Source organism: Sorex araneus, chromosome 3 (assembly GCF_027595985.1).
Source record: "Sorex araneus isolate mSorAra2 chromosome 3, mSorAra2.pri, whole genome shotgun sequence".
NCBI classification, from domain to species: Eukaryota; Metazoa; Chordata; class Mammalia; order Eulipotyphla; family Soricidae; genus Sorex; species Sorex araneus.
The window spans coordinates 141825637-141853011 of NC_073304.1; the positions used below are offsets into that span (position 1 = coordinate 141825637).

General features: G+C 40.2%; 1 protein-coding gene across 1 annotated transcript in view; it reads left to right on the top strand.

The window, feature by feature from the left end:
* CFAP61 (cilia and flagella associated protein 61) overlaps nt 1-27375 on the top strand; it is a 411272-nt gene that overhangs the window by 300897 nt on the left and 83000 nt on the right. The window contains exons 22-24 of the mRNA XM_004614437.2: nt 18252-18544; nt 22341-22668; nt 24844-24935. Coding sequence (XP_004614494.2) covers nt 18252-18544; nt 22341-22668; nt 24844-24935 — 713 coding nt within the window. The remainder of the gene's footprint in view (nt 1-18251; nt 18545-22340; nt 22669-24843; nt 24936-27375) is intronic.

The window sequence follows — 27375 nt, forward strand, 5'->3', positions numbered from 1 at the left end:
CCCAGAATTGGTATTGCTGGGTTTCAGCAATATGGAAACTGGGTCTCAGCAATATGGAAGCTCAATTTCTAGTTGTTTGAGGAAAGCTAATATTGTTTTCCAAAAACGTTGGGCCACTTGGCATTCTCACCAACAATGAATGAGAGTCCCTTTTTCCCTGAATCTGTTCCACCACTGATTGTTCTTATTCTCTTTTATATATGACAATCTTTGTGGTGTAAGATGATATCTCATTGTTGTTTTGATTTGCATCTCACTGTGAGTATTGATTTAGAGCATTTCTTGTGTGCCTTTTGGTCATTTGTATTTTTTTTGAGGGAGTTTCTGATCATTTCCTATCCCCATTTTTGATGGGGATGTAATTTTTTCTTATGTAGTTATTTAACTACTCATGAAAAACATGATAAACTTATCTCATCTTCCTGTTTTAAATGGTTATAATACATAATCATTCTATATACCTTTTACAAAATGAAATGCCAATACCTTATTATGACACAATGGAACATGTAAATATGTTAGAAACAAAAAACAAATTATAAAATGTAGGTTATAATTTCTCTGGCCTTGAAAATGTAACTGTGGGGCTGTATAGTACAAGATGCAAGGTGCTTTCCTTGCACGCAGCCCACCTGGTTTCAATCCCAGCACCCCATATGGTCCCCCAAGCACCATCAGGAATGATCTCTGAGTGAAGAGTCAGGAGCAATCCCTGAGCACTGCCGGGTGTGTCCCAAAAGCAGACAAACAAACAAAAATTCATATATAGCTATGAGGAAAGATTTGTGTTAACATTTGAATTAGTATAAAATAATGTGCATAAACCAGCATTCTTTTGTATTCTCATAAGATATGGGTTCATGGTCAGGAAATCCTTCTGTTTTCTTATTTTCTAGGCATTGTTTTCTTCTTGCAGAATCCTAGATCTTTAGGAGACTGAACATGACAATTAAATAGCAGTCACACAAACTTTCCTGATGGTTAAAATTAAGTACTCCATTCAATGGAGTAAAACACTTTTCCAGCTAAAAATGTGTTGTTAAAAAAATTCATTCTTGGTCAATGGCATTTCATCCTTGAAGATACCTTTAGCTTCAATGTCATAGAGGGTTTTGCCAACCTTTTCTTCAATGTACCTTATGGATTCTGGTCTGATGGATGTTGAGGTCCACTTTGATATGACTTTTGTACATGGTGTTAGATAGAGGTCTGAGCCCATTTTTTGCATGTAGCTGTCCAGTTTTGCCAACACCATTTGTTAAAGAGGCTTTCCTTGCTCCACTTCACATTTCTTGCTTCCTTATCGAAGAGTATATGATCATATACTTGAGGGTGTGTGTAAGGATATTCAACCTTATTCCACTGGTCTGTGGATCTGTTTTTGTTCCAATGCCATGCTGTTTTAATTATTACTGCTTTGCAGTACAGTTTGAAGTTGGGGAAGGTTATGCCTCCCCATCTTTTTCCCCCCAAGAATTGCTTTAGCCATTATTTATTATTCCTTATTATTTCATATTAATTTCAGGAGTGTTTGATACATTTCTTGGAAGAATGTCTTGGGTATCCTTATAGGGATTTCATTGAATTTGTATAATGCTTTGGGGAGTATTGCCATTTTGACAGTATTAATTCTCCCAATCCATGAGCAGAGGGTGTGTTTCCATTTCCTCATGTCCTCTTATTTCTTGAAGTAGCATTTGGTATTTTTCTTTGTACAGGTTTTTTACCTCCTTGGTTAAGTTGATTCCAAGGTACTTGATTTTCTGAAGCATGATTGTGAACGGGATAGCCTTTTTTATATCACTTTCTTCTCTCTCATTATTTGCGAATAGGAAGCCATGTACTTGGGGGGTATTGATTTTATAGCCTGCTACTCTACTATACAAGTCAATTGTTTCTAGGAGCGTCTTGGTAGAGGCTAGGGTTCTCTAAATATAATATGAGGAGCCAGGGTCGGTGCTCGGCTCCGGCCGGCCGGGTTTTCGGCCCGGGTGCCCATGCCTCTGCAGAGCCGGTGGATGTGGAACGAGCGGGAACCAGAGACAGCTTTAGGAATTGGGGTTCCAGCAAGTGCTTGCACCCATGTATGGAGACTGTGAACTAACTTTGGCTACATGCTGTTCCAGGAAGGGAAATGATTCATTTTCAAACTTAAATCTTCGCGGACTTAATTACTATAATACAGAAATTGTAAACCGCGCGGCCGCGACATTTTATCTCTTTATTCTCATCAGTGGAAAACTTATTATTAAATATTTCCCTGTTAATAGAGCTGTATTCTTAGGGGATAAATTCCAACAAAAATAGTGAGTCTGTTTTGAAACTCTAACAACAATAGTGAGTTATGTGTTGAAATCTGGAATGTAATCAAGGTAAAGAGAAAAGGAAGTGAAATTATCACTCACGTACGGTGGGATGTATACTTTTTTGTTTGTTTGTTTGTTTTGTTTTTGCTTTTGTTTTTGTTTTTATTGGTGGTGGAATATGGGCACTGGTGAAGGGATGGGTGTTTGAGCATTGTGTAACTGAGATATAAGCCTGAGAACTTTGTAACTTTCCACTTGGTGATTCAATAAAATAAATTTTAAAAAATAAATAAAATAAATAAATATAATATGAGGTCATCTGCAAATAGTGACAGTTTGATTTCTTCCTTTCCTATTTGAATACCTTTGATGCTTTTTTCTTGCCTAACTGCTATGGAAAATACTTCCAGTACTATATTGAATAGGAGTGATGAGAGTGGGCATTCTTTTCTTGTCCATGATCTTAGAGGAAAGGTTCTTAGTTTTTCCCCATTGAGGATAATGCTTTCCACAGGCTTATGGTAGATGGCTTTGACTATATTGAATAAAGTTCTTCAATTCCCAATTTATTGAGAGTTTTCATCATAAACTGGTGCTGGATTTTGTCAAATGCTTTCTCTAGAGATAAACAAATGGGACTATCTTAAACTAAGAAGCTTCTTCACCTCAAGAGAAACAGTGACCAAAATACAAAGACCATCTACAGAATGGGAAAGGATATTTACCCAATGACTCTCCAATAAGGGGTTAATATCAAGGATATACAAGGCACTGGTTGAACTTTACATGAAGAAAACATGCAACCCCATCAGAAAATGGGGCTATGAAATGAACAGAAACTTTCTCAAAGAAGAAATATGAATGGCCAAATGGCACATGAAAAAATGCTTTTCATCACTAATCATCAGAGAGATGCAGATCAGAACAATAATGAGATATCATTTCACACCACAGAGACTGGCACACATCCCAAAAACCAAAAGCAGCTGGTGTTGGCATGGATGTGGGGAGAAGGGGACTCTCCTTCACTGTTGGTGGGAATGCCGAATGGTCCAGCCTTTTGGGAAAACAATATGGATGTTTCTCAAAAAACTAGAAGTTGAGCTCCCATTTGACCCAGCAATACCACTTCTGGGAATATATCCCAGAGATGCAAAAAAGGTACAGTAGAAATGACATCTGCACTTGTTTCTGTTTTGGGGGGGAGGAAGGAGGGGTCACACCTGACCATGTTCAGGGGTTACTCCTGGCTTTGCACTCAGGAATTACTCCTGGCGGTGCTTGGGGGACCATATGAGATGCCGGGAATAAAACCCGGGTCAGCTGTGTGCAAGGCAAATGCCCTACCCACGGTACTACCGCTCTGGCCCCTGACATCTGCAGTTATATATTTATTGCAGCACTATTTACAATAGCCAGAATCAGGAAAAAAGGAGTGCCTGAGAGCAGATGACTGGTTAAAGAAACTTTGGTATCTACACAGTGGAATATTATGCAGCTATTAGAAAAGATGAAACCATGAAATTTGCAAATAAGTGGATCAACATGGAGAGCATAGAGTATCATGCTAAGCAAAATGATTCAGAAAGAGTGGGATAGACACAGAATGACTGCACCCATTCATGGAATATAGAGTAACATAATAAAAGAATAACACCCAAGGATATTAGAGATAAGGGCCAGGAGGATCGCCCCACAACTTGGAAGCTGATCTCATGTGCTGGGGGTAAAGGCAGGTGGGATGGAGAAGATACCGCTAAGTAAATGATGGTTGGAGGGATAGCTCGTGATGGTAGATGCGTGCTGAAAGTAGGCTATAGACCAGACATGATAGCTGCTTAGTGCCAATGTTGCAAACCATAACACTCAAAAGAAGAGAGAGAGTAAGAGGGAATATGTCTGCCACAGCGGCAGGGACTGGGAAGGGGTGGCAGGAGGGAAACTGGGAACATTGGTGGTGGAGAACGGGCACTGGTGGAAGAATCAGTACTCGAACATTGATTGAAACGTAATCACGAAAATTTCTAAGTCTGTAACTGTATCTCACGGTGATTCATTAAAATTAAAAATTAAAAATTCATTCTTTTGGGGACCAGAGAAATAGCGCAGCAGGCAGGACACTTGCCTCACTAGTGACTAATCTAAGTTTAATCCCCAACACTCTATATAGTCAATCCCCTCAACCCCAGCAAGAGTGACCTCTGAGTGCAGAGCCAGAAGTAAGCCCTAAGCACTGCCAGGTGTGACCCCAAATAAGCAAAAAACAAAATCATCCTTTCACTCCTTAGAAAAATGTATTACTAAAGCATGCTAATGCCATAGTTTTTTTTTGAAGTTCATCAGCTTTACATTTCTATAAAGTAAAGTATTTACATTTCTACATTTACTATTTACCTCTTCCATCAACCAAGATGATGAAACTGGCATTTCCCCCATCACCTTAATTAGTATAAGTTTTTAAAACCATTGAATCTGACTTCATTGACTGTTAATATTTTATTTGGGGGGAAATGATGCTCAGGAGGTCCCAGGGACCAAACTGGTCATTCTCAGCCAATTGGGCTGTCAGTTTGATGCAAGAGGCTGAGGATGTAATGTACTTGGCCTACATGGTGTCGGGGTAGCCAGGCATCCCTTTAAGGCTAGTGGCCTCGAGGGCCTTATCTGCAGTGCTAGAGGGCCTCCAGAGGGGGAACTTCGTGGTGTTGGGGGTCAAACCAATGTTGGACCCATGTTAGGCCTGCACCCAAATCACTGTTTAATTTCCTGGTCACAACTGTTGAAAATTTAAAGTGTGATTACCTTCTGTGCTAGTTAAAATCAGAACTGATAGTGTATTCATTTATACCTTCAAAAAATGTGTATCAAAAAGGGGGGAAAGTCACATTTAAACTAATGCTAGCATTTTATTTTATTTTATTTTAAAGTTGTTCAAAATAATTCATTACAGTCAATTTTCCAACTCCAGTCCCACCACCATTACACCTTCCCACTACCATTATTTCGAATATTCCCACCAAAGCCTGCCCCCAAAGCTGGACCACAGTAATTTATTTTGTATTGCTTGTCATGAATAAGGCTGGAGCTATAGCACAGCGGATAAGGCACGCAGCCGACCCGGGTTCGATTCCTCTGCCCCTCTCAGAGAGCCTGGCAAGCTACTGAGAGTATCCCACCTGCACAGCAGAGCCTGGCAAGCTACCCGTAGCATATTTGTTATGCCAAAAAAACAATAACAACAAGTCTCAAGATGGAGATGTTACTGGTGCCCACTCAAGCAAATCGATGAACAACGGGAGACAGTGACAGTGGCAGTTATGAGTAATCTGCTAAAAACAATCCAAAAACATTTCCTTAGAGGAAAATGTGTATACATTGTTGTATCTCACTCTGGAATCATTAAGCCTTTGTACAAGATATTACTAAAATATTGTTACAGGTTGAGACTGTATGAAAATTAATTTTTTGATTGAGATTGATTGCCTTCTACTTTCCACTCCATCAAATGCAGTGTGCTTTTTTGGGTACATCAGTGGTTTAAACTATGAAATGTCATGGCCAAGCGCTCCAGGAATCCTAAAATTTTAAATGGTGTGAAATAGCTGGAGTTAATTTCTTAACCGGATGGTGATATGGGGGTCCGGAGGCGTCTCTGCAGCTTGTTGCTCTCTTCCAAGATTTATTTGTGAGTCTTTGGATCATGGTCATTAATGACCTTATCTGGCACCATATAAGCAGTTTGTGGGTGTGACTGCCAGGCTCCCAGAAGAATAGGGAGTTGGGGGAGGTCGCCCATTCCCAACTCCATGCAAGCCTGGAGATTTCAGTCACAAAACTCACATACCTGAGTTTTTCAGCAGATTCACTCACGGATGAAGCGCATCCAAGCCTGTGGAGGTTGGCCATGGGCAGGGTGAGGTTTTTGACTTCCAGAGCTTTGTAGGGGCAGGTAGGGGGACTTGCCCACCCCCCTCCAGGTTGCCCCAGATGAGACTCAGCCTGGTGTGGGGTCTGAAGGCATCTCTGCATATGCTAGCATTTTAGTGTATCAGTTTAATTCTTTTTTTTTTGGTTTTTGGGTCACACCTGGCGATGCAGAGGGGTTACTCCTGGCTCTGCACTCAGGAATTACTCCTGGCAGTGCTCAGGGGACCATATGGGATGCTGGGATTTGAACCCGGGTCAGTCGCGTGCAAGGCAAACGCCCTACCCGCTATGCTATCACTCCAGCCCCAGTTTAATTCTTTTTATAGGGACCATACCTAATGATGTGCTTGATGGCTACCAAGGATACACTAGGAAGTACCGGAGATAGGGAAGACATACATTCCTGGGATTTGAACCTCCTATATGCTAAGCATGTGCTCTACCACTTGAACTGTCATCTCCCCAGCCCTGTGCTAGCAAGTTAAGTGGAAAGTCTTAGTCCTTCAGTTCAAGGTGGGGAGTAGTTAAAAGTTACAAAAGTGTGACTGTGTCATTCATTTTTTCTGCCCTGGAAATCCCTCTTTCCCCTGGGGGACACCCTTATGCATTTCAGCTGAGAGTTTTCTAACTTTCAGGAAACAACTGAGTGCTCTGTCACAAACTTTTATTTGAAGAGCCTTGACCCAGTCATTTATTATTTTTCTCCTCAACAGGGCACTCCTTAAACTGTGCTTCCCATTTCCAATTTGTAATCTAAGTAATGCATAATTTACTCCATGAAAGGATCAACCAATATTGACTTTCCATAAAAATTGCTATGGACATATTCCATCCATTACTAAAAAGTTGTCTTAACTATTCCACTCATCAATATCACTTGTCATTTCAGAGTATAGCTACCCACCATCTCTGGCATTCCTCATATTAAATGAAAGAAAATGGTCATTTTTGACCTGTGAAATAAATTGAATTTCAAAGAAAATAATGATCAGATCTTGTAGCATAAAATTGATTTTCAGGGAAAAACCCTAGGTTTGCCACTCAGTATTTTTTATATGCTTAGAAATTTCCAAAGAATATGTATGATATCACAACTATATGCAGGAGGCCCCTAGACTACTTCTTCTAAATATTTGTAAATCTTTCATAAATTGTAAAGCCTCTAAATGCATGAAAATAAATGGAAATTATATTACATACACACAAACACACACATCCCAGATATCACTGTATCACTGTCACCGTCACCACTGCCATCCCATTGATCATCAATTTGCTTGAGCGGGTGCCAGTAACTTCTCCATTTGTCCTATCCCTGAGATTTTAGCGGACTCTATTTGCTCATTCTTCCCAGCAGTGCTGCATTGGAGGCTCTTTCAGGGTCAGGGGAATGAGACTCATCATTGTTACTATATTTGGCATCTAGAATACACCATGGAGAGCTTGCCAGGCTCTCTGGCAAGGATACTCTCTGCCAGGATACTCTCAGTACCTTGCCAGGTTCTCTGAGAGGGAGAACTAGGCTATAAGAGGTCTCGAGGATGCACCTGGGAGCTTTGTTTTATAATCTCTGGGTCTTGGCCATTGATGGGATTACAAGGCACGGGGAGGGGGAGGCAGTTTGTGGGTGTGACTACCAAGCTACTGGAAAATGGGGGATCTAGGTGAAGAAGGTCCAGTCCTGATCCAAGCAGGCTTAGAGATCTCAGTCCTGGGTCCCACACACCTGGGTTCCTCTACCAGTTCCTTCATGCACGAGACTCGTCCAAGCATGTGGAGAGGGGCCTTAAGCATGGATATGGCAGGGTTCTGGAGGTCTTCAGCTGCCAGGGCTCTGCTCAGGGCGGGGAGGGAAACTCAACTCGCCCCCCTCGGAGGGGCCCTGGTGAAGAGAGCCAGGCGCAAGGGCAAGAGACCGCATCCCAGACATAGACATTTAAAAAATGAGAGATCAAATAGGAAATGATGACATGCTCACATTGTCATATAACATCATGTTATATTGGGGAGGGAGATCATCTGACATAAGCATATTCTTACTGATGGGACAATGATATTTTGAGGGTAGTATAGAGAAATGTAATTAATCATATAACACATGCTTCAGTTAAAAACTTAAGGTGAGTCTGTGTCCCAGCCAGCGTCTCGGACCCAGACTGTCCCAGCTCCCCCCACCACCCTGGACTGCCGCCCTGGCCAGTAGCACACTGTTCCCCAGCACTGCAGTCGTTTTCTCTTCTGGCCCAGGTGTGTGACATCCCCGACCCGCCCTTCCTGTGTCCCAGCCAGTGTCTCAGACCCAGTTACAGTGCTGCAGGGGGAGTGGCTATTTTCAGGAGCGTGGCCTCTGCTAATGAACTTGAAGGTCACTCCTCCATAATACCACAACAACATGAAGAAACAGCGCAAATCCCCACCACAAGGAGAGGACAATGATGGAGTCCAGAAGTCTCAATAGACGTTTCCCACAAACGTGAGCTCTCCAATAAAGAATTCAGAGATGAAATGCTGAAGATATTCAATGAACTCAATGTAAAGATGGAACAGGTATCCATTAAATTAAAGGAGGACCTGAAAGAAACAATGGAACAGACAGCCGAGAAAATACAGGAAGAAATGAGAGCAGAAATAAAACAGCTACAAAAACAAATGTCACGAATAAAGTACTCGGTAGATGAAATAAAAAACTCAGTGTGTGCCCTCAACAATAGAATGGCTACAGCAGAAGGCAGAATCAGTGAGCTTGAAGATGAGCTGCAGGAAGCCTACAGGCAATAACAAACAATGGGAAGAGACCTCAAAATAGTTCTAGGGTGAATAAGAGTCCTAGGAGATGATTTCAAAAGGAACAACATTAGAATCATTGGAGTACCAGAAGGACAGGGAAGCAACACCAATGAAAAAGCCACAGTCAAAGAAATCATTGCTGAAAAGTTCCCAGAGCTGGAGAATGCAGACATCCAGATTCAAGGAGCCCAAAGGGTTCCAGCTAAAAGAGACCCTAACAAAAAAACTCCAAGATATATCATATTTAAAATGATAAACGTCATGGATAGAGATGCAATACCGCAAGCAGCAAGATCAAAGAAGGAAATCACATATAAAAGAGCACCCCCTAGATTTACAGCAGACTTATCAGAGGAAACCCTCCAAGCCAAAGGCAGTGGTGGGATAAAATGAAAAAAACTCAACGCTTCACCAAAAATACTTCATCCAGCTAAACTCTCATTCAAACTCGAAGGAATGATACACTATCTTGTGGATAAACAACAGCTCAGGAACTTCATAGACTCAAAACCAAACCTAAAAGAAAGACTAAAGGGGCTATTGTAAGACAAGAAAAACCCCTACAAGCACAACAAACCCTTACAGAAAGATGGCACAAAACCCCATGACAATAATCTCTCTCAATGTTAATGGTCTAAATTCACCAATTAAGAGACACAGAGTGGCAAAATGGGTTCAGAGACTGAACCCAACATTCTGCTGCTTACAAGAAACACATCTGAACAGCCAGAACAAACACAGACTCAAAGTCAAAGGATGGAAAACAATCCTACAAGCAAACAACTCTCTCAAAAAAGCTGGAGTGGCCGTACTAGTATCCAACAACATAGATTTCAGGTTGAAAAAAATTAGAAGGGACAGCGAAGGCCATTTTTCATTAATCAAGGGATATGTACAGCAGGAAAAAATCATACTCCTAAACGTGTACACACTCAATGAGGGACCATCTAAATACCTACGACAACTGCTAACAGATCTTAAGAAGGACATTGAGAGCAACACAATAGTAGTTGGAGACTTCAACACGACCCTATAACCTCTGGATAGATCAAGAAGATTAAAACTCACCAAGGAAATACTGGCTTTGAAGGAAGAAATAGATGAGAGAGGGCTAATAGATCTATACAGGACATTATATCCCCCCCAAAATAATACACATCCTTTTCCAGTGCACATGGAACATTTTCCAGAATAGACCATGTGCTGGGCCACACAACACACCTCAAAAGAATCAGGAAGATAGACATTATATCAGCTATCTTTTCAGACCATGATGCACTGAAGATAAAAGTTAATCATGTACATATGCAGAAAACTTAATCAAACATCTGGAAATTAAACAACTCAATATAGAACAATGAGTGGATCAGGAAGGAAATCAAGGAAGAAATCAAAAGGTACCTGGAAACAAATGAGAATGAAGACACGAGCTACAAGAACCTGTGGGATGCAGCTAAAGCCATGTTAAGGGGAAATTTTATAGCCCTACAAGCATTTCTCAGGAAGGAAGAAAGGGCCCACATAAATAATTTTATTTCACAGCTCAAGATTTTAGAAAAGGACCAACGAAAGGAGCCCAAACCAGGCAGAAGGAAAGAGATAATAAAACTTAGTGCAGAAATCAACGACATGGAAACCCAAAAGACAGTCTGAAAGATCAATGAAACCAAGAGCTGGTTCATCAAGAAAATAAACAAGATTGATAAACCACTAGCAGAAGTCACAAAGAAAGAGAGTGAGAACCCTAGTAAACCGAATCAGAAATGAAAAGGGGAATATCACAACAGAAACCAAAGAACTTCAAAAGATCATCAGAGACTACTTCGAAAATCTGTATGCCACGAAACAAGAAAACCTAAAAGAAATGGATAAATTCCTGGATTCCTATAATCTCCCAAGGCTGAATCAAGAACACCTGGAATACCTGAATAGTCCTATTAATATCAAGGAAATTGAAACTGTAATCAAAAGTCTTCCCAAAAACAAAAGCCCGGGTCCAGATGGATTCACTAGCTAATTCTTCCAAACATTTAAAGAAGACTTATTGCCAGTTCTTCTCAAGCTTTTCCAGAAAATTGAAGAAACAGAATCCCTTCCAAACAGTTTCTATGAGGCTCATATCTCCCTAATACCAAAAGCAAACAAAGACACTACAAAATAAACTATAGGCCAATATCCCTGATGAACACATATGCGAAGATTCTCAACAAAATATTAGCAAACAGAATTCAATAACTCATCAAAAAGGTCATACACCACAATCAAGTGGGATTCATCCCAGGGATGCAAGGATGGTTCAACATTTGGAAATCAATCAACATAATCCATCATATCAACAAAAGAAAAGAACCATATGATCATATCAATAGCTGCAGAGAAAGCATTTGACAAGATCCAGCACCTGTTTATGATGAAAACTCTCACCAAAATGGATATAGAAGGGACTTTCCTCAATATAGTCAAAGCCATCTACTACAAGCCTACAGCAAGCATCATCCTCAATGGGGAAAATCTAAGAGCCTTCCCTCTAAGATCAGAGATGAGACAAGGATGCCCACTCTCTCCACTTCTGCTCAATATAGTACTGGAACTATTTGCAACAGTGATTAGGCAAGAAAAAGATATTAATGGCATTCCGGTAGGAAAGGAAGAAATCAAGCTCTCACTGTTTGGAGATGATATGATATTATACTTAGAGAACCCTAAAACTTCTACCAAGAAACTCCTAAAAACAATAGATTTGTATAGTAAAGTTGCAGCCTATAATATCGATACCCAAAAATCCATGGCTTTCCTGTACGCAAATAACGAGAGAGAAGAAAGTGACATGAGAAAAGAAATCTCGTTCACAATCGTGCCTCAGAAAATCAAGTACCTTGGAATCAGCTTAACTAAGAAGGTAAAGGCCATGTACAAAGAAAACTATAAGACACTACTTCAATAAATAAAAGAGGACATGAGGATATGAAAAGATATCCCCTGCTCATGGATTGGGAGAATTAACTGTCAAAATGGCAATACTCTCCAAAGCATTGTATACATTCAATGCTATCCCTATAAGGATACCCATAACATTCTTCAAAGAAATGGAGCAAACACTCCTGCAATTCATATGAAATAATAAGCCCCCACGAATAGCTAAACCAACTCTTGGGAAAAAGAATATGGGAGGAATCATCCTCCCCAACCTCAATCTCTACTACAAAGTGGTAATAATTAAGCAGCATTGTACTAGAATAAAGACAGAGCTGCAGACCAATGGAACAGGGTTGAATATCTTGACACACACCCTCAAATATATGATCATCTAATCTTTGATAAGGGAGGAAGAAATGTGAAGTGGAGCAAGGAAAGCCTCTTCAACAAATGGTGCTGGCAAAACTGGACAGTTATGTGCAAAAAAAATGGGCGCAGATCTCTACCTAACACCATGTAAAAAAGTCAGGTCAAAGTGGAATAAAGATCTCAACATCAGACCAGAATCCATAAGGTACATGGAAGACAAGGTTGGCAAAACCCTCCACAACATTGATGCTAAAAGTATTTTCAAAGATGACACGCCACTGGCCAAGCAAGTGAAAACAGAGATACAAATGGGACTATCTTTTTTAAAATTTATTTATTTTTAATTGGTGAATCACCGTGAGGGTACAGTTACAGATTTATAAATGTTCGTGCTCGTGTTTCCCTCATACAATGTTCAAGAGCCCATCCCTTCACCAGTGCCCATTCTCCACCACCAATAAACCCAGCATCCCTCCCAACCAGCAATCCCATCTTCCCCACCACCACCCTGTCTCTGTGGCAGGTGTTCCCTTTTGTTCTCTCTCTCCAATTGGGTGTTGTGGTTTGCAATAGGTGTGTTGAGTGGCCATCGTGTTAAGTCTCTAGTCTACTTTCAGCACGTGTCACCTTCCCCCATGTGGCCTCCAACCACATTTCACTTGGTGTTCGCAAATGGGACTATTTTAAACTAAGAATCTTCTGCACCTCAAAAAAAACAGTGAACAAAATACAAAGACAGCCTGCAGAATGGGAAAGGATATTCACACAATACCCATCTGATAAGGGGTCGATATCAAGGATATACAAGGCACTAGTTGAACTCTACAGGAGGAAAACATCCAACCCCATCAGAAAATGGGGAGTTGAAATGAACAGAAATTTGCTCAAAGAAGAAATCCAAATGGCTAAAAGATACATGAGATAATGCTCTACATCACTAATCATCAGGGAGATGCAGATTAAAACAACAATAAGATATCATTTCACACCACAGAGACTGGCCCATATCCAAAAGAACAAAAGCAACCGGTGTTCGCTCGGATGTGGGAAGAAAGGGACTCTCCTTCACTGCTGGTGGGAATGCCAACTGGTTCAGCCCTTTTGGAAAAGGGGTGATATAGACGATTCTCAAAAAATTAGAAACTGAGCTCCCATTTGACCCAGCAATCCTGGAATTATGTCCCGGAGAGGCAAAAAGGTATAGTAGGAATGGCATCTGCATTTGTATGTTCATTGCAGCACTGTTTACAATAGCCAAAATCTGGGAAAAAAACGGGGTGCCCCAAAACAGATGACGTTAAAGAATCTTTGGTACATCTACACAATGGAATACTATGCAGCTGTTAGAAATGATGAAGTCATGAAATTTGCATATAAGTGGATCAACATGGAAAGTATCATGTTAATTAAAATGAGTCAGAAAGAGAGAGACAGACATAGAAATATCACACTTGTCTGTGGAATATAAAGTAACAGAATGGGAGACTAACACCCAAGAGTAGTAGAGATAAGAACCAGGAGGTCTGCCCCACAACTTGGAAACTGGCCTCACATGCTGGGGGAAAAGGCAGCTGAGACAGAGAAGGGAACACCAAGTAGAGGATCTTGGGAAGACCCATTCGGGTTGAAATATGCGTGCCGAAAGTAGACCATAGACTGAACATGAAGGCCACTCAATACCTCTATTGCAAACTACAACACCCCAAAGGAGAGAGAACAAAAGGGAATGCTCTGCCACAGAGGCAGGGTGGGGTGGTAGGGGATGGGGGTGGTGGTGGTGGGAGAGATACTGGGAACATTATTGGAGGAGAATGGGCACTGGTGGAGGGATGGGTAAACAATCACTGTATGACTGAAATGCAAACATGAAAGTTCATAAGTTTGTAACTGTACCTCACAGTGATTCACTAATAAAAATTTTTTTTAAATAAAGCACAGATGGTTAACCTGTAACAATGGCTTAGTAAACCTCTGACAAAGACTTAATAATCCCAAGATGAGCTATAGTAATTTTCACAAGTTTTCATCTACAGAAACAGTTTTTGATCATTCTTTTATCAATTTAAAGGTAACAAATGATTTAAAATAAATGATTTTCAGCTGCGACTGAAAACTCCAGGCCTCCTCAGAGTTGAGTCAGATGACCTTTCACCTCTGTATTTCTGGAAGCCCCAGCAGCCATGCCTCTGTCCCACCATCACAGCCATTTAAGCTCATTTACATTCCTTATCCCAGAGACTCAAATAAATCTTTAAAGAGATCAAGAGGGGGGGTTGGGAAGATGAAGATTACGTTGGAGGGAAAATGACAGTGGTGGTAAGATTGGTGATGGAATATTGAATGCCTATAGCAAATAAACATGGACAACTTTGTAAACCATGGTGTTTAAATAAAGTGAGAAAAATAAGATCGAAAAATACTTTAGGTGAAATTACAGTGTTTATTTAACCTATGAAAAAGGGTCTTGACAGTTTGGATTATTGTTCCACAAATAGTCTCACCCCTTTCCCACAGTGGAAAGAGCTTGCTTCCCATTCCCTTGACCATGACCATGGCCATGTGACTATTTTTTAATTGAATCACCGTGAGATACTGTTACAAAGCTTTCATGATTGAGTTTCAGTCATACAATGATCGAACACCCATCCCTCCACCAGTGCACATCTTCCACCACCAATGTCCCTAGTGCCCCCCCACCTCTCCCCCTGCCTTCATGGCAAACAACTTTCCCCATACTCTCTCTCTACTTTTGGGTATTATGGTTTGCAATACAGATACCGAGAGGCTGTCAGTTTTGGTTCTTTATCTACTTTCAGCACACATCTCCCATCCTGAATGATTCCTCCAACCCTCATTTTCTTAGTGATCCCTTCTCTATCCCAGCTGCCTTCATCCCCAGCTCATGAGACAGGCTTCCAACTGTCTGAGGCAGTATTCCTGGCCTTTGTGTCTACTGTCCTTGGATTTCAGTCTCATCTTATTTTATATGGCCATGTGATTTGTTTTGGTCAATGGACTGTTGATAGGTATAAGGAAGTGAGAGAAAATAGCACTGTCACTGTCATCCCATTGTTCATCTATTTGCTCGAGTGGGCACCAGTAACATCTCCATTGTGAGACTTGTTACAGTTTTTGGCAAATTGAATATACCACTGGTAGCTGTGCGGGCAGGATACTCTCTGTAGCTTGCCGGGCTCTCTGAGAGGGACGAAGGAATTGAACCCATGTTGGCTGCATGCAAGGCAAATGCCCTACCCGCTGTGCTATCACTGCTAACAAGAGAGACAATAAAACTGAGTAATTTTGTTTTCCCTGCCGTCTTCCTGCATTTCTCTGTAAATGACTCTGTTGGGGTATCTGTCATAAAGGACTATGCCTCAGGTACCAAGAAGGATTAAAATATGTGACACAGACCTGATCTATACTACAACTCATGGCCAGAACAACTGACATCTACCAGTGCTCAGATGTGCAAACTGATTTCAAACAAACTTTGCTATCTGACTTTGAATTTAGGAATGGTGTGTTATACAGAATTACACTGGCAGTAGTTGATTGTTACAATAATCAAATATTATAATGAGAAAGGTTATCTCAAATTAACTGAAAGATTGGCAAAGCTACTTAGAAGTGTTATATCTGGGGCTGGAGCGATAGCACAGCGGGTAGGGCGTTTGCCTTGCACGCGGCCGACCCGGGTTCAAATCCCAGCATCCCATATGGTCCCCTGAGCACCGCCAGGAGTAATTCCTGAGTGCAGAGCCAGGAGTAACCCCTGTGCATCGCCAGGTGTGACCCAAAAACCAAAAAAAAAAAAAAAGAAGTGTTATATCTATCAATACATTTTAGCTAGATTACTAGAGCTTTTAAAATGAGTTTAAAAGTTTAATCTTCTCTACCTGGCTACAATCTAGGGGAAACCTGTGCTTTCCATCATGTGCCTTTCCAAAGCCAACTCTGCATTGCCTGGACTCACAGAACCCCAAAATGAAAAAAAAGAAATTCATCTCCCAGGATCACTAAAAGCCTACATGAAAAATGTTGGGAAAATATTGAATTCAGAGCTGTTTGGAGCCTAGACATTTAAATATGCTTTGATGAAAATGAATATTGTTTTGGCATGCATATCTTAAAAGGCAGAACATCAAGCTTTGGTTCTCCTGGCAGGCTGAATCTTTGTGATGCCAGACAGTCAGAATTCTTGTTTTTAAGCAGGTGGAGCCTCAAAACTTTAAGCGAAATGTTGGCTCTTTTGGTTAAAGAAAGTACAGCTCACTGAGGAATGTTGCACTATTTGAATAAAAAGGGAACTATAGCTATAAAACCAATTTTGTGGCTAGTGAAGGAAGGAAGAAAGAACTCTATCTCTTGGTTTCTGCTCTCTCGGCATCTTATGTTTGAATAACAGGAAGTATAGGAAAACTTTCTAGATGCTGTTGCCCTAAGCAATGCATCCTGGAAGGTATGGTACCTTTTGGATTTTCTAAGTAAGTAAGGCAAGCTTTTACTCATCTTTTCAATTTGGATTGAATAAAAAGTTTTATAATTTATTCAACCGAATTGAGTATCATACTTGCTATTCATTTGCCTCTTAAAATTTCTTATATGATTTCATAAACGGTGGGAAAAACAGAGTCCTTGAATCTACCATTCTGTGGCAGAATCACCACATTTTGCCTGAGTCAATAGAAATTTTATTTATTTATTTATTTATTTATTTATTTTTATTGAATCACCATGTGGAAAGTTACAAAGCTTTCAGTCTTAAGTCTCAGTCACATAATGCTCGAACACCCATCCCTTCACCAGTGCATATATTCCACCACCAAGATCCACGGTAAACCTCCCCCTTCCCACCCCCCCGAAATTTTGTTTGTAATGAAAAGGTGAAGAAGTCTAATCCAGTGTCAGAAATAGCATTTAAATAGCAATTAATACATACTACTTGTTTTCTTAAAAAATTTATGGATTGAGATTCTGTGGTTTACAATGTTATAATTGTTTCTCATGAACATAATTCCAACACCACACCGATACTAATTACTGTTGTACCCACCTCCCTCTCCCAAGGACCCCACACCCATTCATTTCAACACCCTCCAAATGCAATTGTGTGCATCAGTTATACTACTTACTTTGTAATTTCATTAATATTAAAACTTATTAAGTTAGGGCCCAGAGAGTTATGACAGTAGGTAAGGAGCTTGCCTTCCAGGTGACTGACCCAAACTTGATCCCCAGAACCACCATATCATCCACTGAGCACCATTAGGAGTGATTTTTGAGCACTACCACATATGGCTTAAAAACAAAGCCAAAAGAGTTACAAAATTAGTATAATAACCTATATAATCATTTACATAGAATGTTTTAAAAATAAAAATAGTATCTCTAAAAGACTTGTCATTACAAGACTCTAGCACAAGAGAAATATTTCAAGATAATTTTTTTATTTTATTACAAAAAAACTCTTCTTCTCGTTAAGAAAGAATTTCCTTTCAGTCAATCTAGTTCACCATTTAAGTAGTAAAATTTCTATATCATCATGCACATGAGTATGATTCACTATTGTCTTTTCCTCACTTAAGAGGACCTGATCAAACTTCAGTAATTTTTCTTTCCTTAGGAAGTGTAGCAAATAGAAACAAAAGCAATATAAAAGGCTTTATTCTAGACGATTTCATTTAGCATAATTTCAACTTTCAAATTATAGGAACATAAATGAATGTCCTACTTCTGTGTTAGAAGTACTTGACTACTTTGTGGAATGTTTTGTGCCAATTCTTCACTAAATTATCTTGGTGCTGTTGCTAGGCAACAACACTGGCTTCCTGCAGCTGAAAAAAAAATCGAAACAGTAATAGAAAGCAAACCAGTATTATTTGCCTTTGACTAATAAGATATTTTTTTAAACTGTGTATCTTAGCATTCTCCCTTTCCCCCCAGGAAATGTCATCGTCTATGGGAATACTCTTGACACATACACCACCGTGGAAACACTCTTACACATTGGCATCAAGGGATGCCACATCTACCTGGTGCAGCCCCCGTGCCTGTACACCACCACCTGCTTCAACAACTACGTTGTGGACAATGCCATGGATGCTGCACTTGCAGCAGAGGGAGTGACTGTCTACAGGGACGCTCTCCTGGCTCAGTGGAATGACGGGCAGAACCCAGATCCCATCTACTGTGCCAGCTTCACTACATTCACCAAGCCGTTCAAACTCTTCTGTTCGGTAAGTAGGTCCCTATGACCTTTACTTACTGCCTCTGCCATGTGTTGTCTGCCAGGAACTGACAGTGAATTTCTAGTCTCCAATTTGGGGTTTTATTTTCTGACTTCAGATTATCAGTTGCTACGTGACAAGCTCCCCTCTTCCTCCCTAAATGAAAAACCTAATAGTTATTATTACTATCACTCTATGTTTACAACAGCGTTAGTGTTTATGGCATCACTGTATAGTCAATTCACCTCACTACACCAAAGTGCCCAAGACCTTTTGCCTGTGTCCTTACTTTCGGTTCATTCATATCATTACTCCCACCCCTTTACTTGATAATCTCAGTTTTGTAATTCAACGCCAGTGGTTTGTTATCCTTTGGTACTATTTCCTTGTTTTGTTTCTCTGTTTACCAAAGATGAGTGATATCATCTGGTATTTGTCTTTCTCCCTCTGACTTAATTTGCTTAATATGATACTCAGTGATATGATATTAGACCTTGCATCTTCATGGAAGCATGCTGAATATTTGAACATTGCTACCATTAACATAGTTTCCACCTCCCAGACACCGAGCTATATGCTTGCATTGAATTCTGTCAACCCCTCTCAAGGGAAACATCCTCATTGGAAAGATTCAAACACCATCTCTCCAAGTTTGCTATGTGCTTGGATCCCAATCTAGGACAGCAGAACCCCTAAGTATGTGCTGTTATTGGCCTCTTGAGTGTCTGAAAGTAGCAATAGTGAGTCTTTGTCCATGGAATAGAGACTTAGAAGACATGAAGATATAATGCCTTTGTGGGGTGAGGTGGAGACACAAGATATCATGAGGAGGTGAAATATTGATTTACAGCCTGTAGCCTTAAAGTTGAAGTTCAGGAGGTTAGTATAAGCCAATAGGGAGAGAGAGAAATAAGGGGCCAGCCAAACTAATACAGGCACAGGAGACCACACACAAAGGATAGTCTGAGGTCAGTGTGAGCTATTTAATCAAAGATATATGCTAGCAGTAGTGATGAAGAATGCTAGCAGCATCTAGTGGGCAAATCAGTTGAGGGACATGACCATACTTCACCTGAAACTAGGGGATGGTCTTCTACAGTTTGGACTTCTAGCCTCCCCCCAGCCAAAATAACATTAGAGGGTCAGAGAGACCCTCAAAACTCTGAGAACATGCTTGCATGTGTGAGACTCAAGTTGGACCCCCAGCACCACCTGGTCCTCCTGGCACCACCGTGCGCAACCTCAAGCACACAAAGAAGAGTATTTTCCAATGCTGCTGGGTAGAGCTGCAACCTCTCCCGCGCCCAAAGCATTATGAAGAAAAGGCTGCCTGGTATAGGAATAATGGGGATAAGATCCTAAAACTGAGTGAACAGAGATATGGAGAAAGCAAAGGCTTTTCCTAGGAAAAACAAAGACCATGACCAAGGTGAAGATTTTGAATACACTATTACTCAACAGAATTTTTACAGGGTTGGAAATAGTCTATATATGTGCTGTTCAATTTGTCAACCACTAGCCACCTGTAACTGTCACAGTTAAGCATTTTAGATAAACTTCTATACAAAGGGGAGGTCAACAAATTTAAATTTTTATTTAGATTGAAATTTATATGGCCACTTATAAATTGCTACTGCTACTGCAGAATCACTCATGGACCATTCACCATTCATGCATAATAATGGGTGTAAGGAGAGTAGATGGACAGAAAATTTCTCTGGCCTAAAAGTGCTTAATTTATGAAAAAGAATTGGGCAATGAGGGGGATACAGCAAACATGGAGGAAACAGTCCATGAGAAACACATGTTGTGAAGACGCACACCCCATGCAATCTCCTTAAGAAATATTTTGTTGTGACTAGAAGTCACAGCCTCATACATGAGGACTTATGCTCTGCTCTAAGCCACATTCCTGGCTCAAATGTCCATTTTATTTTTTATTTTTTTTAAATTTTTATTAAATCACCAAGTGGAAAGTTACAAAGTTCTCAGGTTTATGTCTCAGTTATACAATATTCAAACACCCATCCCTTCACCAGTGCCCCCATTCCACCACCAAAATCCCCAGTATACCCCCCGCCCCCACCCCCTACCCCCTACTGTATAACTAATGAATTTCACTTCATTTTCTCTTTACCTTGATTACATTCCATATTTCAACACAAAACTAACTATAGTTGTTGGAGTTTCCACCCAAGAGAGACAGACCTACTACCAAGGAAGCATTTGATAATTAGTTTTCCATTGTTGGGAATGAACAGACATGTAGCCCCACTGCTACAACTCTTTTTTTTTTCCCCCTCCAAAACCTCCTTCCCGCGCCTCATAGTATGGTGTATGCCACGCCGCGTTGGCCAGCGTGGGGCTTTTGCTTAGTTCACAGTCCAGAGAGATGGCTGCTACATTAATAACCTTCAATATTTCAACAAAAACTTACTGTTATTATTTGGAGTTTCCCCCCCAAGTCAGACCTGTTCAAAAGGAACCATTTCACATTGCTGACAATTATAGATGTTAAGTCGGTTTTGGATTTCTGTATAAAGTCCAGGGAAAATTCTGCCAGAAATTGCATAGCCCAGCTCACAGTCCCAGTTCATTGCTGTAAGAAGTCTCTGGAATCAAAGTCTTTAGGTGCAGAGGTTCCGCTTCACTCTCAGCAGCTCCGAATTTATCTGGGCCGAGGGCGTGCCTGTTACAACCCCTTCCTGTGAGTCCCTGGGAGCCCCAAGTGTAAAAATCGAATACCTCTGGGTTAGAATTCTTAGAAGATGGCGCCTGCCTTGTGGGTGCTGCCAAGCTGCCATTTTCCATGCAGGAAGACAGGGTGGGGAGGAAAAATTCCACCCCCGGGCAGCACAGAGTTGTAGCCCCAGTCCCAGTGCATTGCTATTAGATGCTGCGCTAGATGCCCGAATGTGTTAGGTCTTTGGAATCAAAGTCTTTAGGCGCAGAGGTTCCCTCAAATGTCCATTTTAAAATCTGTTTAATAAAGTGACAAACTAGTTAGGTAAATATGAGAGCCATGTAATTTTTCTCCACCACTTTAACATATGAAGATAGAGGTAGAAACAAATGTCTTAGACTGCTTAGACTGCTTCAGTGATTTTCAACCTCTGTAGGGAAGATGTCCAGAGGATCATGAAAAGGCATTGAACCCTGGGCAGGAAATAGAGGGGATGACCATTTTTAAGGATGATATAGCGAGATTTATGGTCACCTTATGGCAGAGTGAATAACATTTGGTTGATACCCTGTAAATATTTATTGAGCAACTCTCTGAAACCTCAGGAGAGGAATCAATATGGCAAGAATTCCAGTAGGCACTGCAACTGATCAGACTTCCATTCTCCCTAAGGAATCTTTCAGGGATAGGAATTCTGGTTTAAGAGGCCATACATGAAACTATATTAAAACTCAGAACTGGATAAAGTGACACCTAGAGAGATCTAAGTGCCAACTGTGGGAAAAGGAAGATGCAAGAAGGATTATTAAGAGCTATTATTAACAGCTATTCAAAATGTGTGAGGATGAGAGACATGTGGCATCTCCAAGAATGTCAACCTCCTTTATATCAACTTTTGTAGTTTGTATTCCATCACTTGACTTTGTTTTGTCCACTGGATGTCTGGACTGAGAGGCAGTTTTCCTCTCTCCCACCCATTCCCCAATCCTCTTACATACCATTAAAACAAACTTTATTAGATCTGCATGTGTTCCCCAAAGATTAAAACCAACTGGACATTATTCAGACTTGGGAAAGTAAGATAAGAATGATAGCTGACTAATATGATTGCTTACTTTGTAGATGTTCTTCAGCTTTTGTGAGAAGAATGTGGATTATGAAACATTTAAAGCATTCAATGATGCGTGTCTTGTCTATGATGGCCGACTTGTGATAGATACCAGCTTTCACACTAATGACCTGGCCATCAGAGCTGCTGGATCCCTCACCAAGTTTTCTAATCGATATTACGCAAATGAATGGACTCACAGCAACTTCAGTTCCAAAGAGATTGGTTTTCAGCTGGCAGCAACTATGCTCAACCTCTTTGATCCGACGATAGAGCCTGTGACTGAGCCACCTCCTGAACTCGATCGACTTATACCCATGTACAAAGGACCCAAGATTCAAGGTGTGTAGTACAGCACCTTCTTCTGTCTGCTAAAGTTAAATTGAGCTGGATCAGTGGTCAGGTCAACATTGAGCACTTGAGATTTCTTAGTGAGGAGATGTCTGTCCCTCATTGGTCTGTAGAGAGAGAGAGAAGAGATAATTCACTTTCATATTTAGCCATTTATTATAGATCTGTCGTCATCATCATCATCATGTATTTTGCTTTTTGGACATTTGTTGTGAACCAGTCACATTATTCGTGGTCCTCATTTTACAAATTAAATAAAAATAAAAGTAGGGGATGATCAGAAATTTTTCAGAGGTCACTCAAAAATGATGTCCTTCTGCACTTATATGTTCATCGCAGCACTGTTTACAATACCCAGAATCTGGAAAAAACCCGAGTGACCTAGAACAGATGACTGGTTGAAGAAACTCTGGTACATCTATACAATGGAATACTACGCAGCTGTTAGAAAAAATGAGGTCATGACGTTTGCATATAAGTGGATCAGCATGGAAAGTATCATGCTAAGTGAAATGAGTCAGAAAGAGAGAGACAGACATAGAAAGATTGCACTCATCTGTGGAATATAGAATAATAGACTATAAGACTAACACCCAAGATTAGTAGAAATAAGTACCAGGAGGTTGTCTCCATGGCTTGGAGGCAGGTCTCTAATTCTGGGCAACTCAGAGAAGGGAACACCAAGTAAAATGTGGTCGGAGGTCATGCGGGGGAAGGGTGATGCGTGCCGAATATAGACTAGAGACTGAACACAATGGCCACTCAACACTTTTATTGCAAACCATAACACCTAATCAGAGAGAGAGATCAAAATGGAATACCCTGCTATAGTGGCAGTGTGGGGTGGGGGGAGATGGGACTGGGGAGGGTGGGAGAGATGCTGGGTTTACTGGTGGTAGAGAATGGGCACTGGTGAAGGGATGGGTTCTCGAACTTTGTATGGGGGAAACATGAGCACACAAATGTATAAATCTGTAACTGTACCCTCACGTTGATTCACTAATTAAAAATAAATAAATTATTTTTACAAATGATGTCTTAACAAAATACCCCAACTTTTTATTCTCACTATAAATTTAACAATAAAGATGCTTTCCCAAGCAAACCAAACCCTAACCTGCCCTATGGATAAAAAAGCTACCCCATTTGCAACAGAAAATCAGCCTATTCTTATCCCCTAATCTTACTGAGTCCTAAGATATGTGTAGTACTTCATATTTTTCTGGGAAGAGATACCTTTGAAAATAGCTTCTACCAAAAAATATACACATTTACAAAATTGTCTGTTCATTGCCATGAGGTTGGTGCGACTGAATATGGGCCATCCTCAGTAAGAAGAAAAGCAGTCTACGACACAGACGCCCTGCATCCCTGTCCTTGTCCTTTCTGCCTAACTGTTCTTCAGAGGTTCTGCTCTAGGCTGGAGAAGGAGAGGGTGGGTAAGATGCCTGCTTTGCATGCAGCCTACTCGAGTTCAGTCCCTGGAACCACATATGGTTTCCTGTGCACAGAGCCAGGAGTAAGCCCTAAAATTACGAGTGTAACCCAAGTAAAACAAACAAAAAATGTCTTCCTTCAGAATGGGAGAGGCCCTTCTCTGTTCATGTTTCCTTTGTCTTTTTGGGAATAATTTCTACCTTGAAGCTTTGGTTAATCATTCCCTTTTATTCCTGAATGTGACCCAAAATTTAAAATAAACAAATAAATAAACATAGGTACTGCTCTGCTTCTTACTTTGGATAAAACCTAGTATCATATGGTGGCTATGGGAAAGAAAGAGATGCCATAGAACTGGTATAGATCTCTGGGACAAGTTACAAATAGTAATAATTTGTTGTAAATAGTTTCTTTAAATATTGAATAGAACTTTGAGTTTTTTTAATTATTTATTTTTAATAATATAGTTGGATTTTAAAGGAATGATGGGAACTGGAAATACCATATACCTCCTAAATGTATAATGATTAGGTGTAATGGTGCATTCACATTGATTTTATTAAATAAAGTTCAGTCACCACAGGGAATGTTCTCACTATTAATAGTACTTAGTGGGAAAGTTTGAGTAGCATACACCACTTGTAGGCATTGCTATTTGTCTTATGGTACAAATAACAGCACTGCTACCTCCTTCACTCACGTCTAAATTAAACTTGTTGTTTTCTCTAGGTGGCATCCTTCCAAGGTCTTACTATTATCTGCATATTGCCAAGCCTGCCATTCCAACTCCCTTAGAAGTACATATGACCCAGGCTGATTTTGTAAGTTACATTTCTAAATTTAACTTTACTTTCATATATAACATTTCTCATACAAGGGTTGGAATTCCTGGTTGATCCTTGAGTATAAGGTATGGGTCCATGCACTAGCGTCACTTTGGTAGCCAGCTTCCACGATGACCCTCAGTGATTCTTGCTTCTTTGTATGCATGTCCTTATATAGTCCCCTCCCACACTGAGTAGAACTGACCGATGCAGCCAATGGGTTATTGTGGGAGAGAGTGATTTATAAGTATACATCACTGAAGATATTCCATCTTCCAGTTTCTACCCTCTTAGGTCACTTGCTGCCCTGCTATAAGCTTACTTGAGTATACCTTGGGAGAGACCTATGGTAGGGTATTGAAGATTCCTATACCAGCTATTAGAAAAGTGCCTTTTTGGTGATGGAGTTTCCGTGGAAGTGAAGCCTTCAGCCATAATCAAGCTTTCAAATGATGTAGCCACAACGGATATCTTGTATACAAACACGAAAGATGGTCAGTTAGAAACATCCCAGACAAACCACTCACTATCAAATCCTGATTCCCAAAGACTATGATCACTGTATCACTGTCATCCTGTTGCTCATCAATTTGTTCAAGCGGGCACCAGTAACGTCTCTATTGTGAGGCTTGTTGTTACTGTTTTTGGCATGTTGAATACATCATGGGTAGCTTGCCAGGTTCTGCCGTGCAGGTGAGATACTTTTAGCAGCTTGTTGAGCTCTCTGAGAGCGGCAGAGCAGTCAAACCAAGGTTGGCTGCGTGCAAGACAAACGCCCTACCCTCTGTGCTGTCACTCCAGCCCATAGGACTATGATAATAAAAATGTATTTGTTTTAAGCCACAAGTATTTTTAACTAGATTTGTATGTGCAAATTTAGGTTTAAAGTAAAATTAAGAGGTGATAGTACAGAGATTGGCTATATATTCCCTGCTTCCTTTCATGCAGACTTCCCACTGTCAACTATATGTTTAAAAATCATTTCCTGGACCAGAGAGATCAGAGGTTAAAGCACTTGATTTTTATATGTCTGGGATGACACCAGCTTGATCCAATGGAAATATGTATGATTCCTTGAGTACTGCCAGGAGGGATCCCTGAACTCACAGTGTCACTTGCTCTATACTCTTTCTTGAAATGCTTGGAGTTTACTAGGATTTAAAGATCTCCTATAATTAGTCTCTCAGTGAGAATTGTGACAATGTCAATATAGTAGAGTGTGTAGATGGGGGGAATACTGTTGTGATTAACAACCTATCACCAGTGGGTTGCATTATTAAGTCAATAAGAAGAAACTTAAATAATGTATGTTCTGAGGTTGATCATTATAAATGATCAGTGATCACTTGAATATGTTTAAGAACTAGAAAGATACTGGAGTTGTCAGACAACTGATTCATTAAGTGCAAAGTGTAATTTCTTACGTGCAGTGTCATTTACTTATAAGACACTGGTTTTCTATTGAATAAAGTCAGAGGAGGCTTTTAGATAATGAGGGGTTTTTTATAAGAATGCAACTTAAATAGATTTTTTTGGCTGATTCTGTGACAGTGTTTGAACAGGACCCCTGACTTTAATTAACCATTTTGCCAGGTGGGCCTTCTTTTTAATTAGTACAGAAGATCTAAACAGATTTTTTCCATTTTATTCTCTTTAAAAATATGTAGGATGGCTCCATAGCAATCTTTGGGGGTTGGAACTAATTTGATTAAGTAAAATTATTGCCAGAATGTCCTGGCAATCACCTAAATATAGTCAATTGATTGAGAATAGAGTCCCTAAAGAACATTTCTCTAGAGAAATGAAATTACTGTTCTTCCAATAAATGCAATACAGATGAATTTTATAGACTTTGATAGCAGCTACTAATTGGAATATTAAGTAATAAGATATGTTAGTAATTCATGAGCTCTCTGAGGAGTGATCTGACAAAAAGAAGAAAGAGCACCGCAAGTCGCCTACATAATAAACTAATTTACAGATTCAAGTCCACATGCTTTGTTGGCTTATATACTACAGCATAAAGAAATTTGTCACAACAAATTCTGCCTCGGATACCATTAAATTTTAAATTGTGTGTTCGTCATGGGATTTGGGAACTTGATTCCTTGCATACCAAGTCTGATTAATACTGTGTCAGATTTGGCATGAATTATAGAGCCATTTTCCAACCTTTGTCAAAAAATCATAAAGGAACTAAAAATGATACTTGTATTCAAGCAAAAAGGGGAGGAAAATAAAAACTCACACCAGAAGCAAAATCTTAAATACAAGGTCTAAATTTCCTAGAAATTTACTTTTAAAAGAGCCAGACATAACCCACAGAATTGGAAAAGGTGTGAAAAATAATCATTATCTTAGAACTTCATTAAATAGCAACACTGCGGGGCTGGAGCAATAGCACAGCGGGTAGGGCATTTGCCTTGTACGCAGCCGA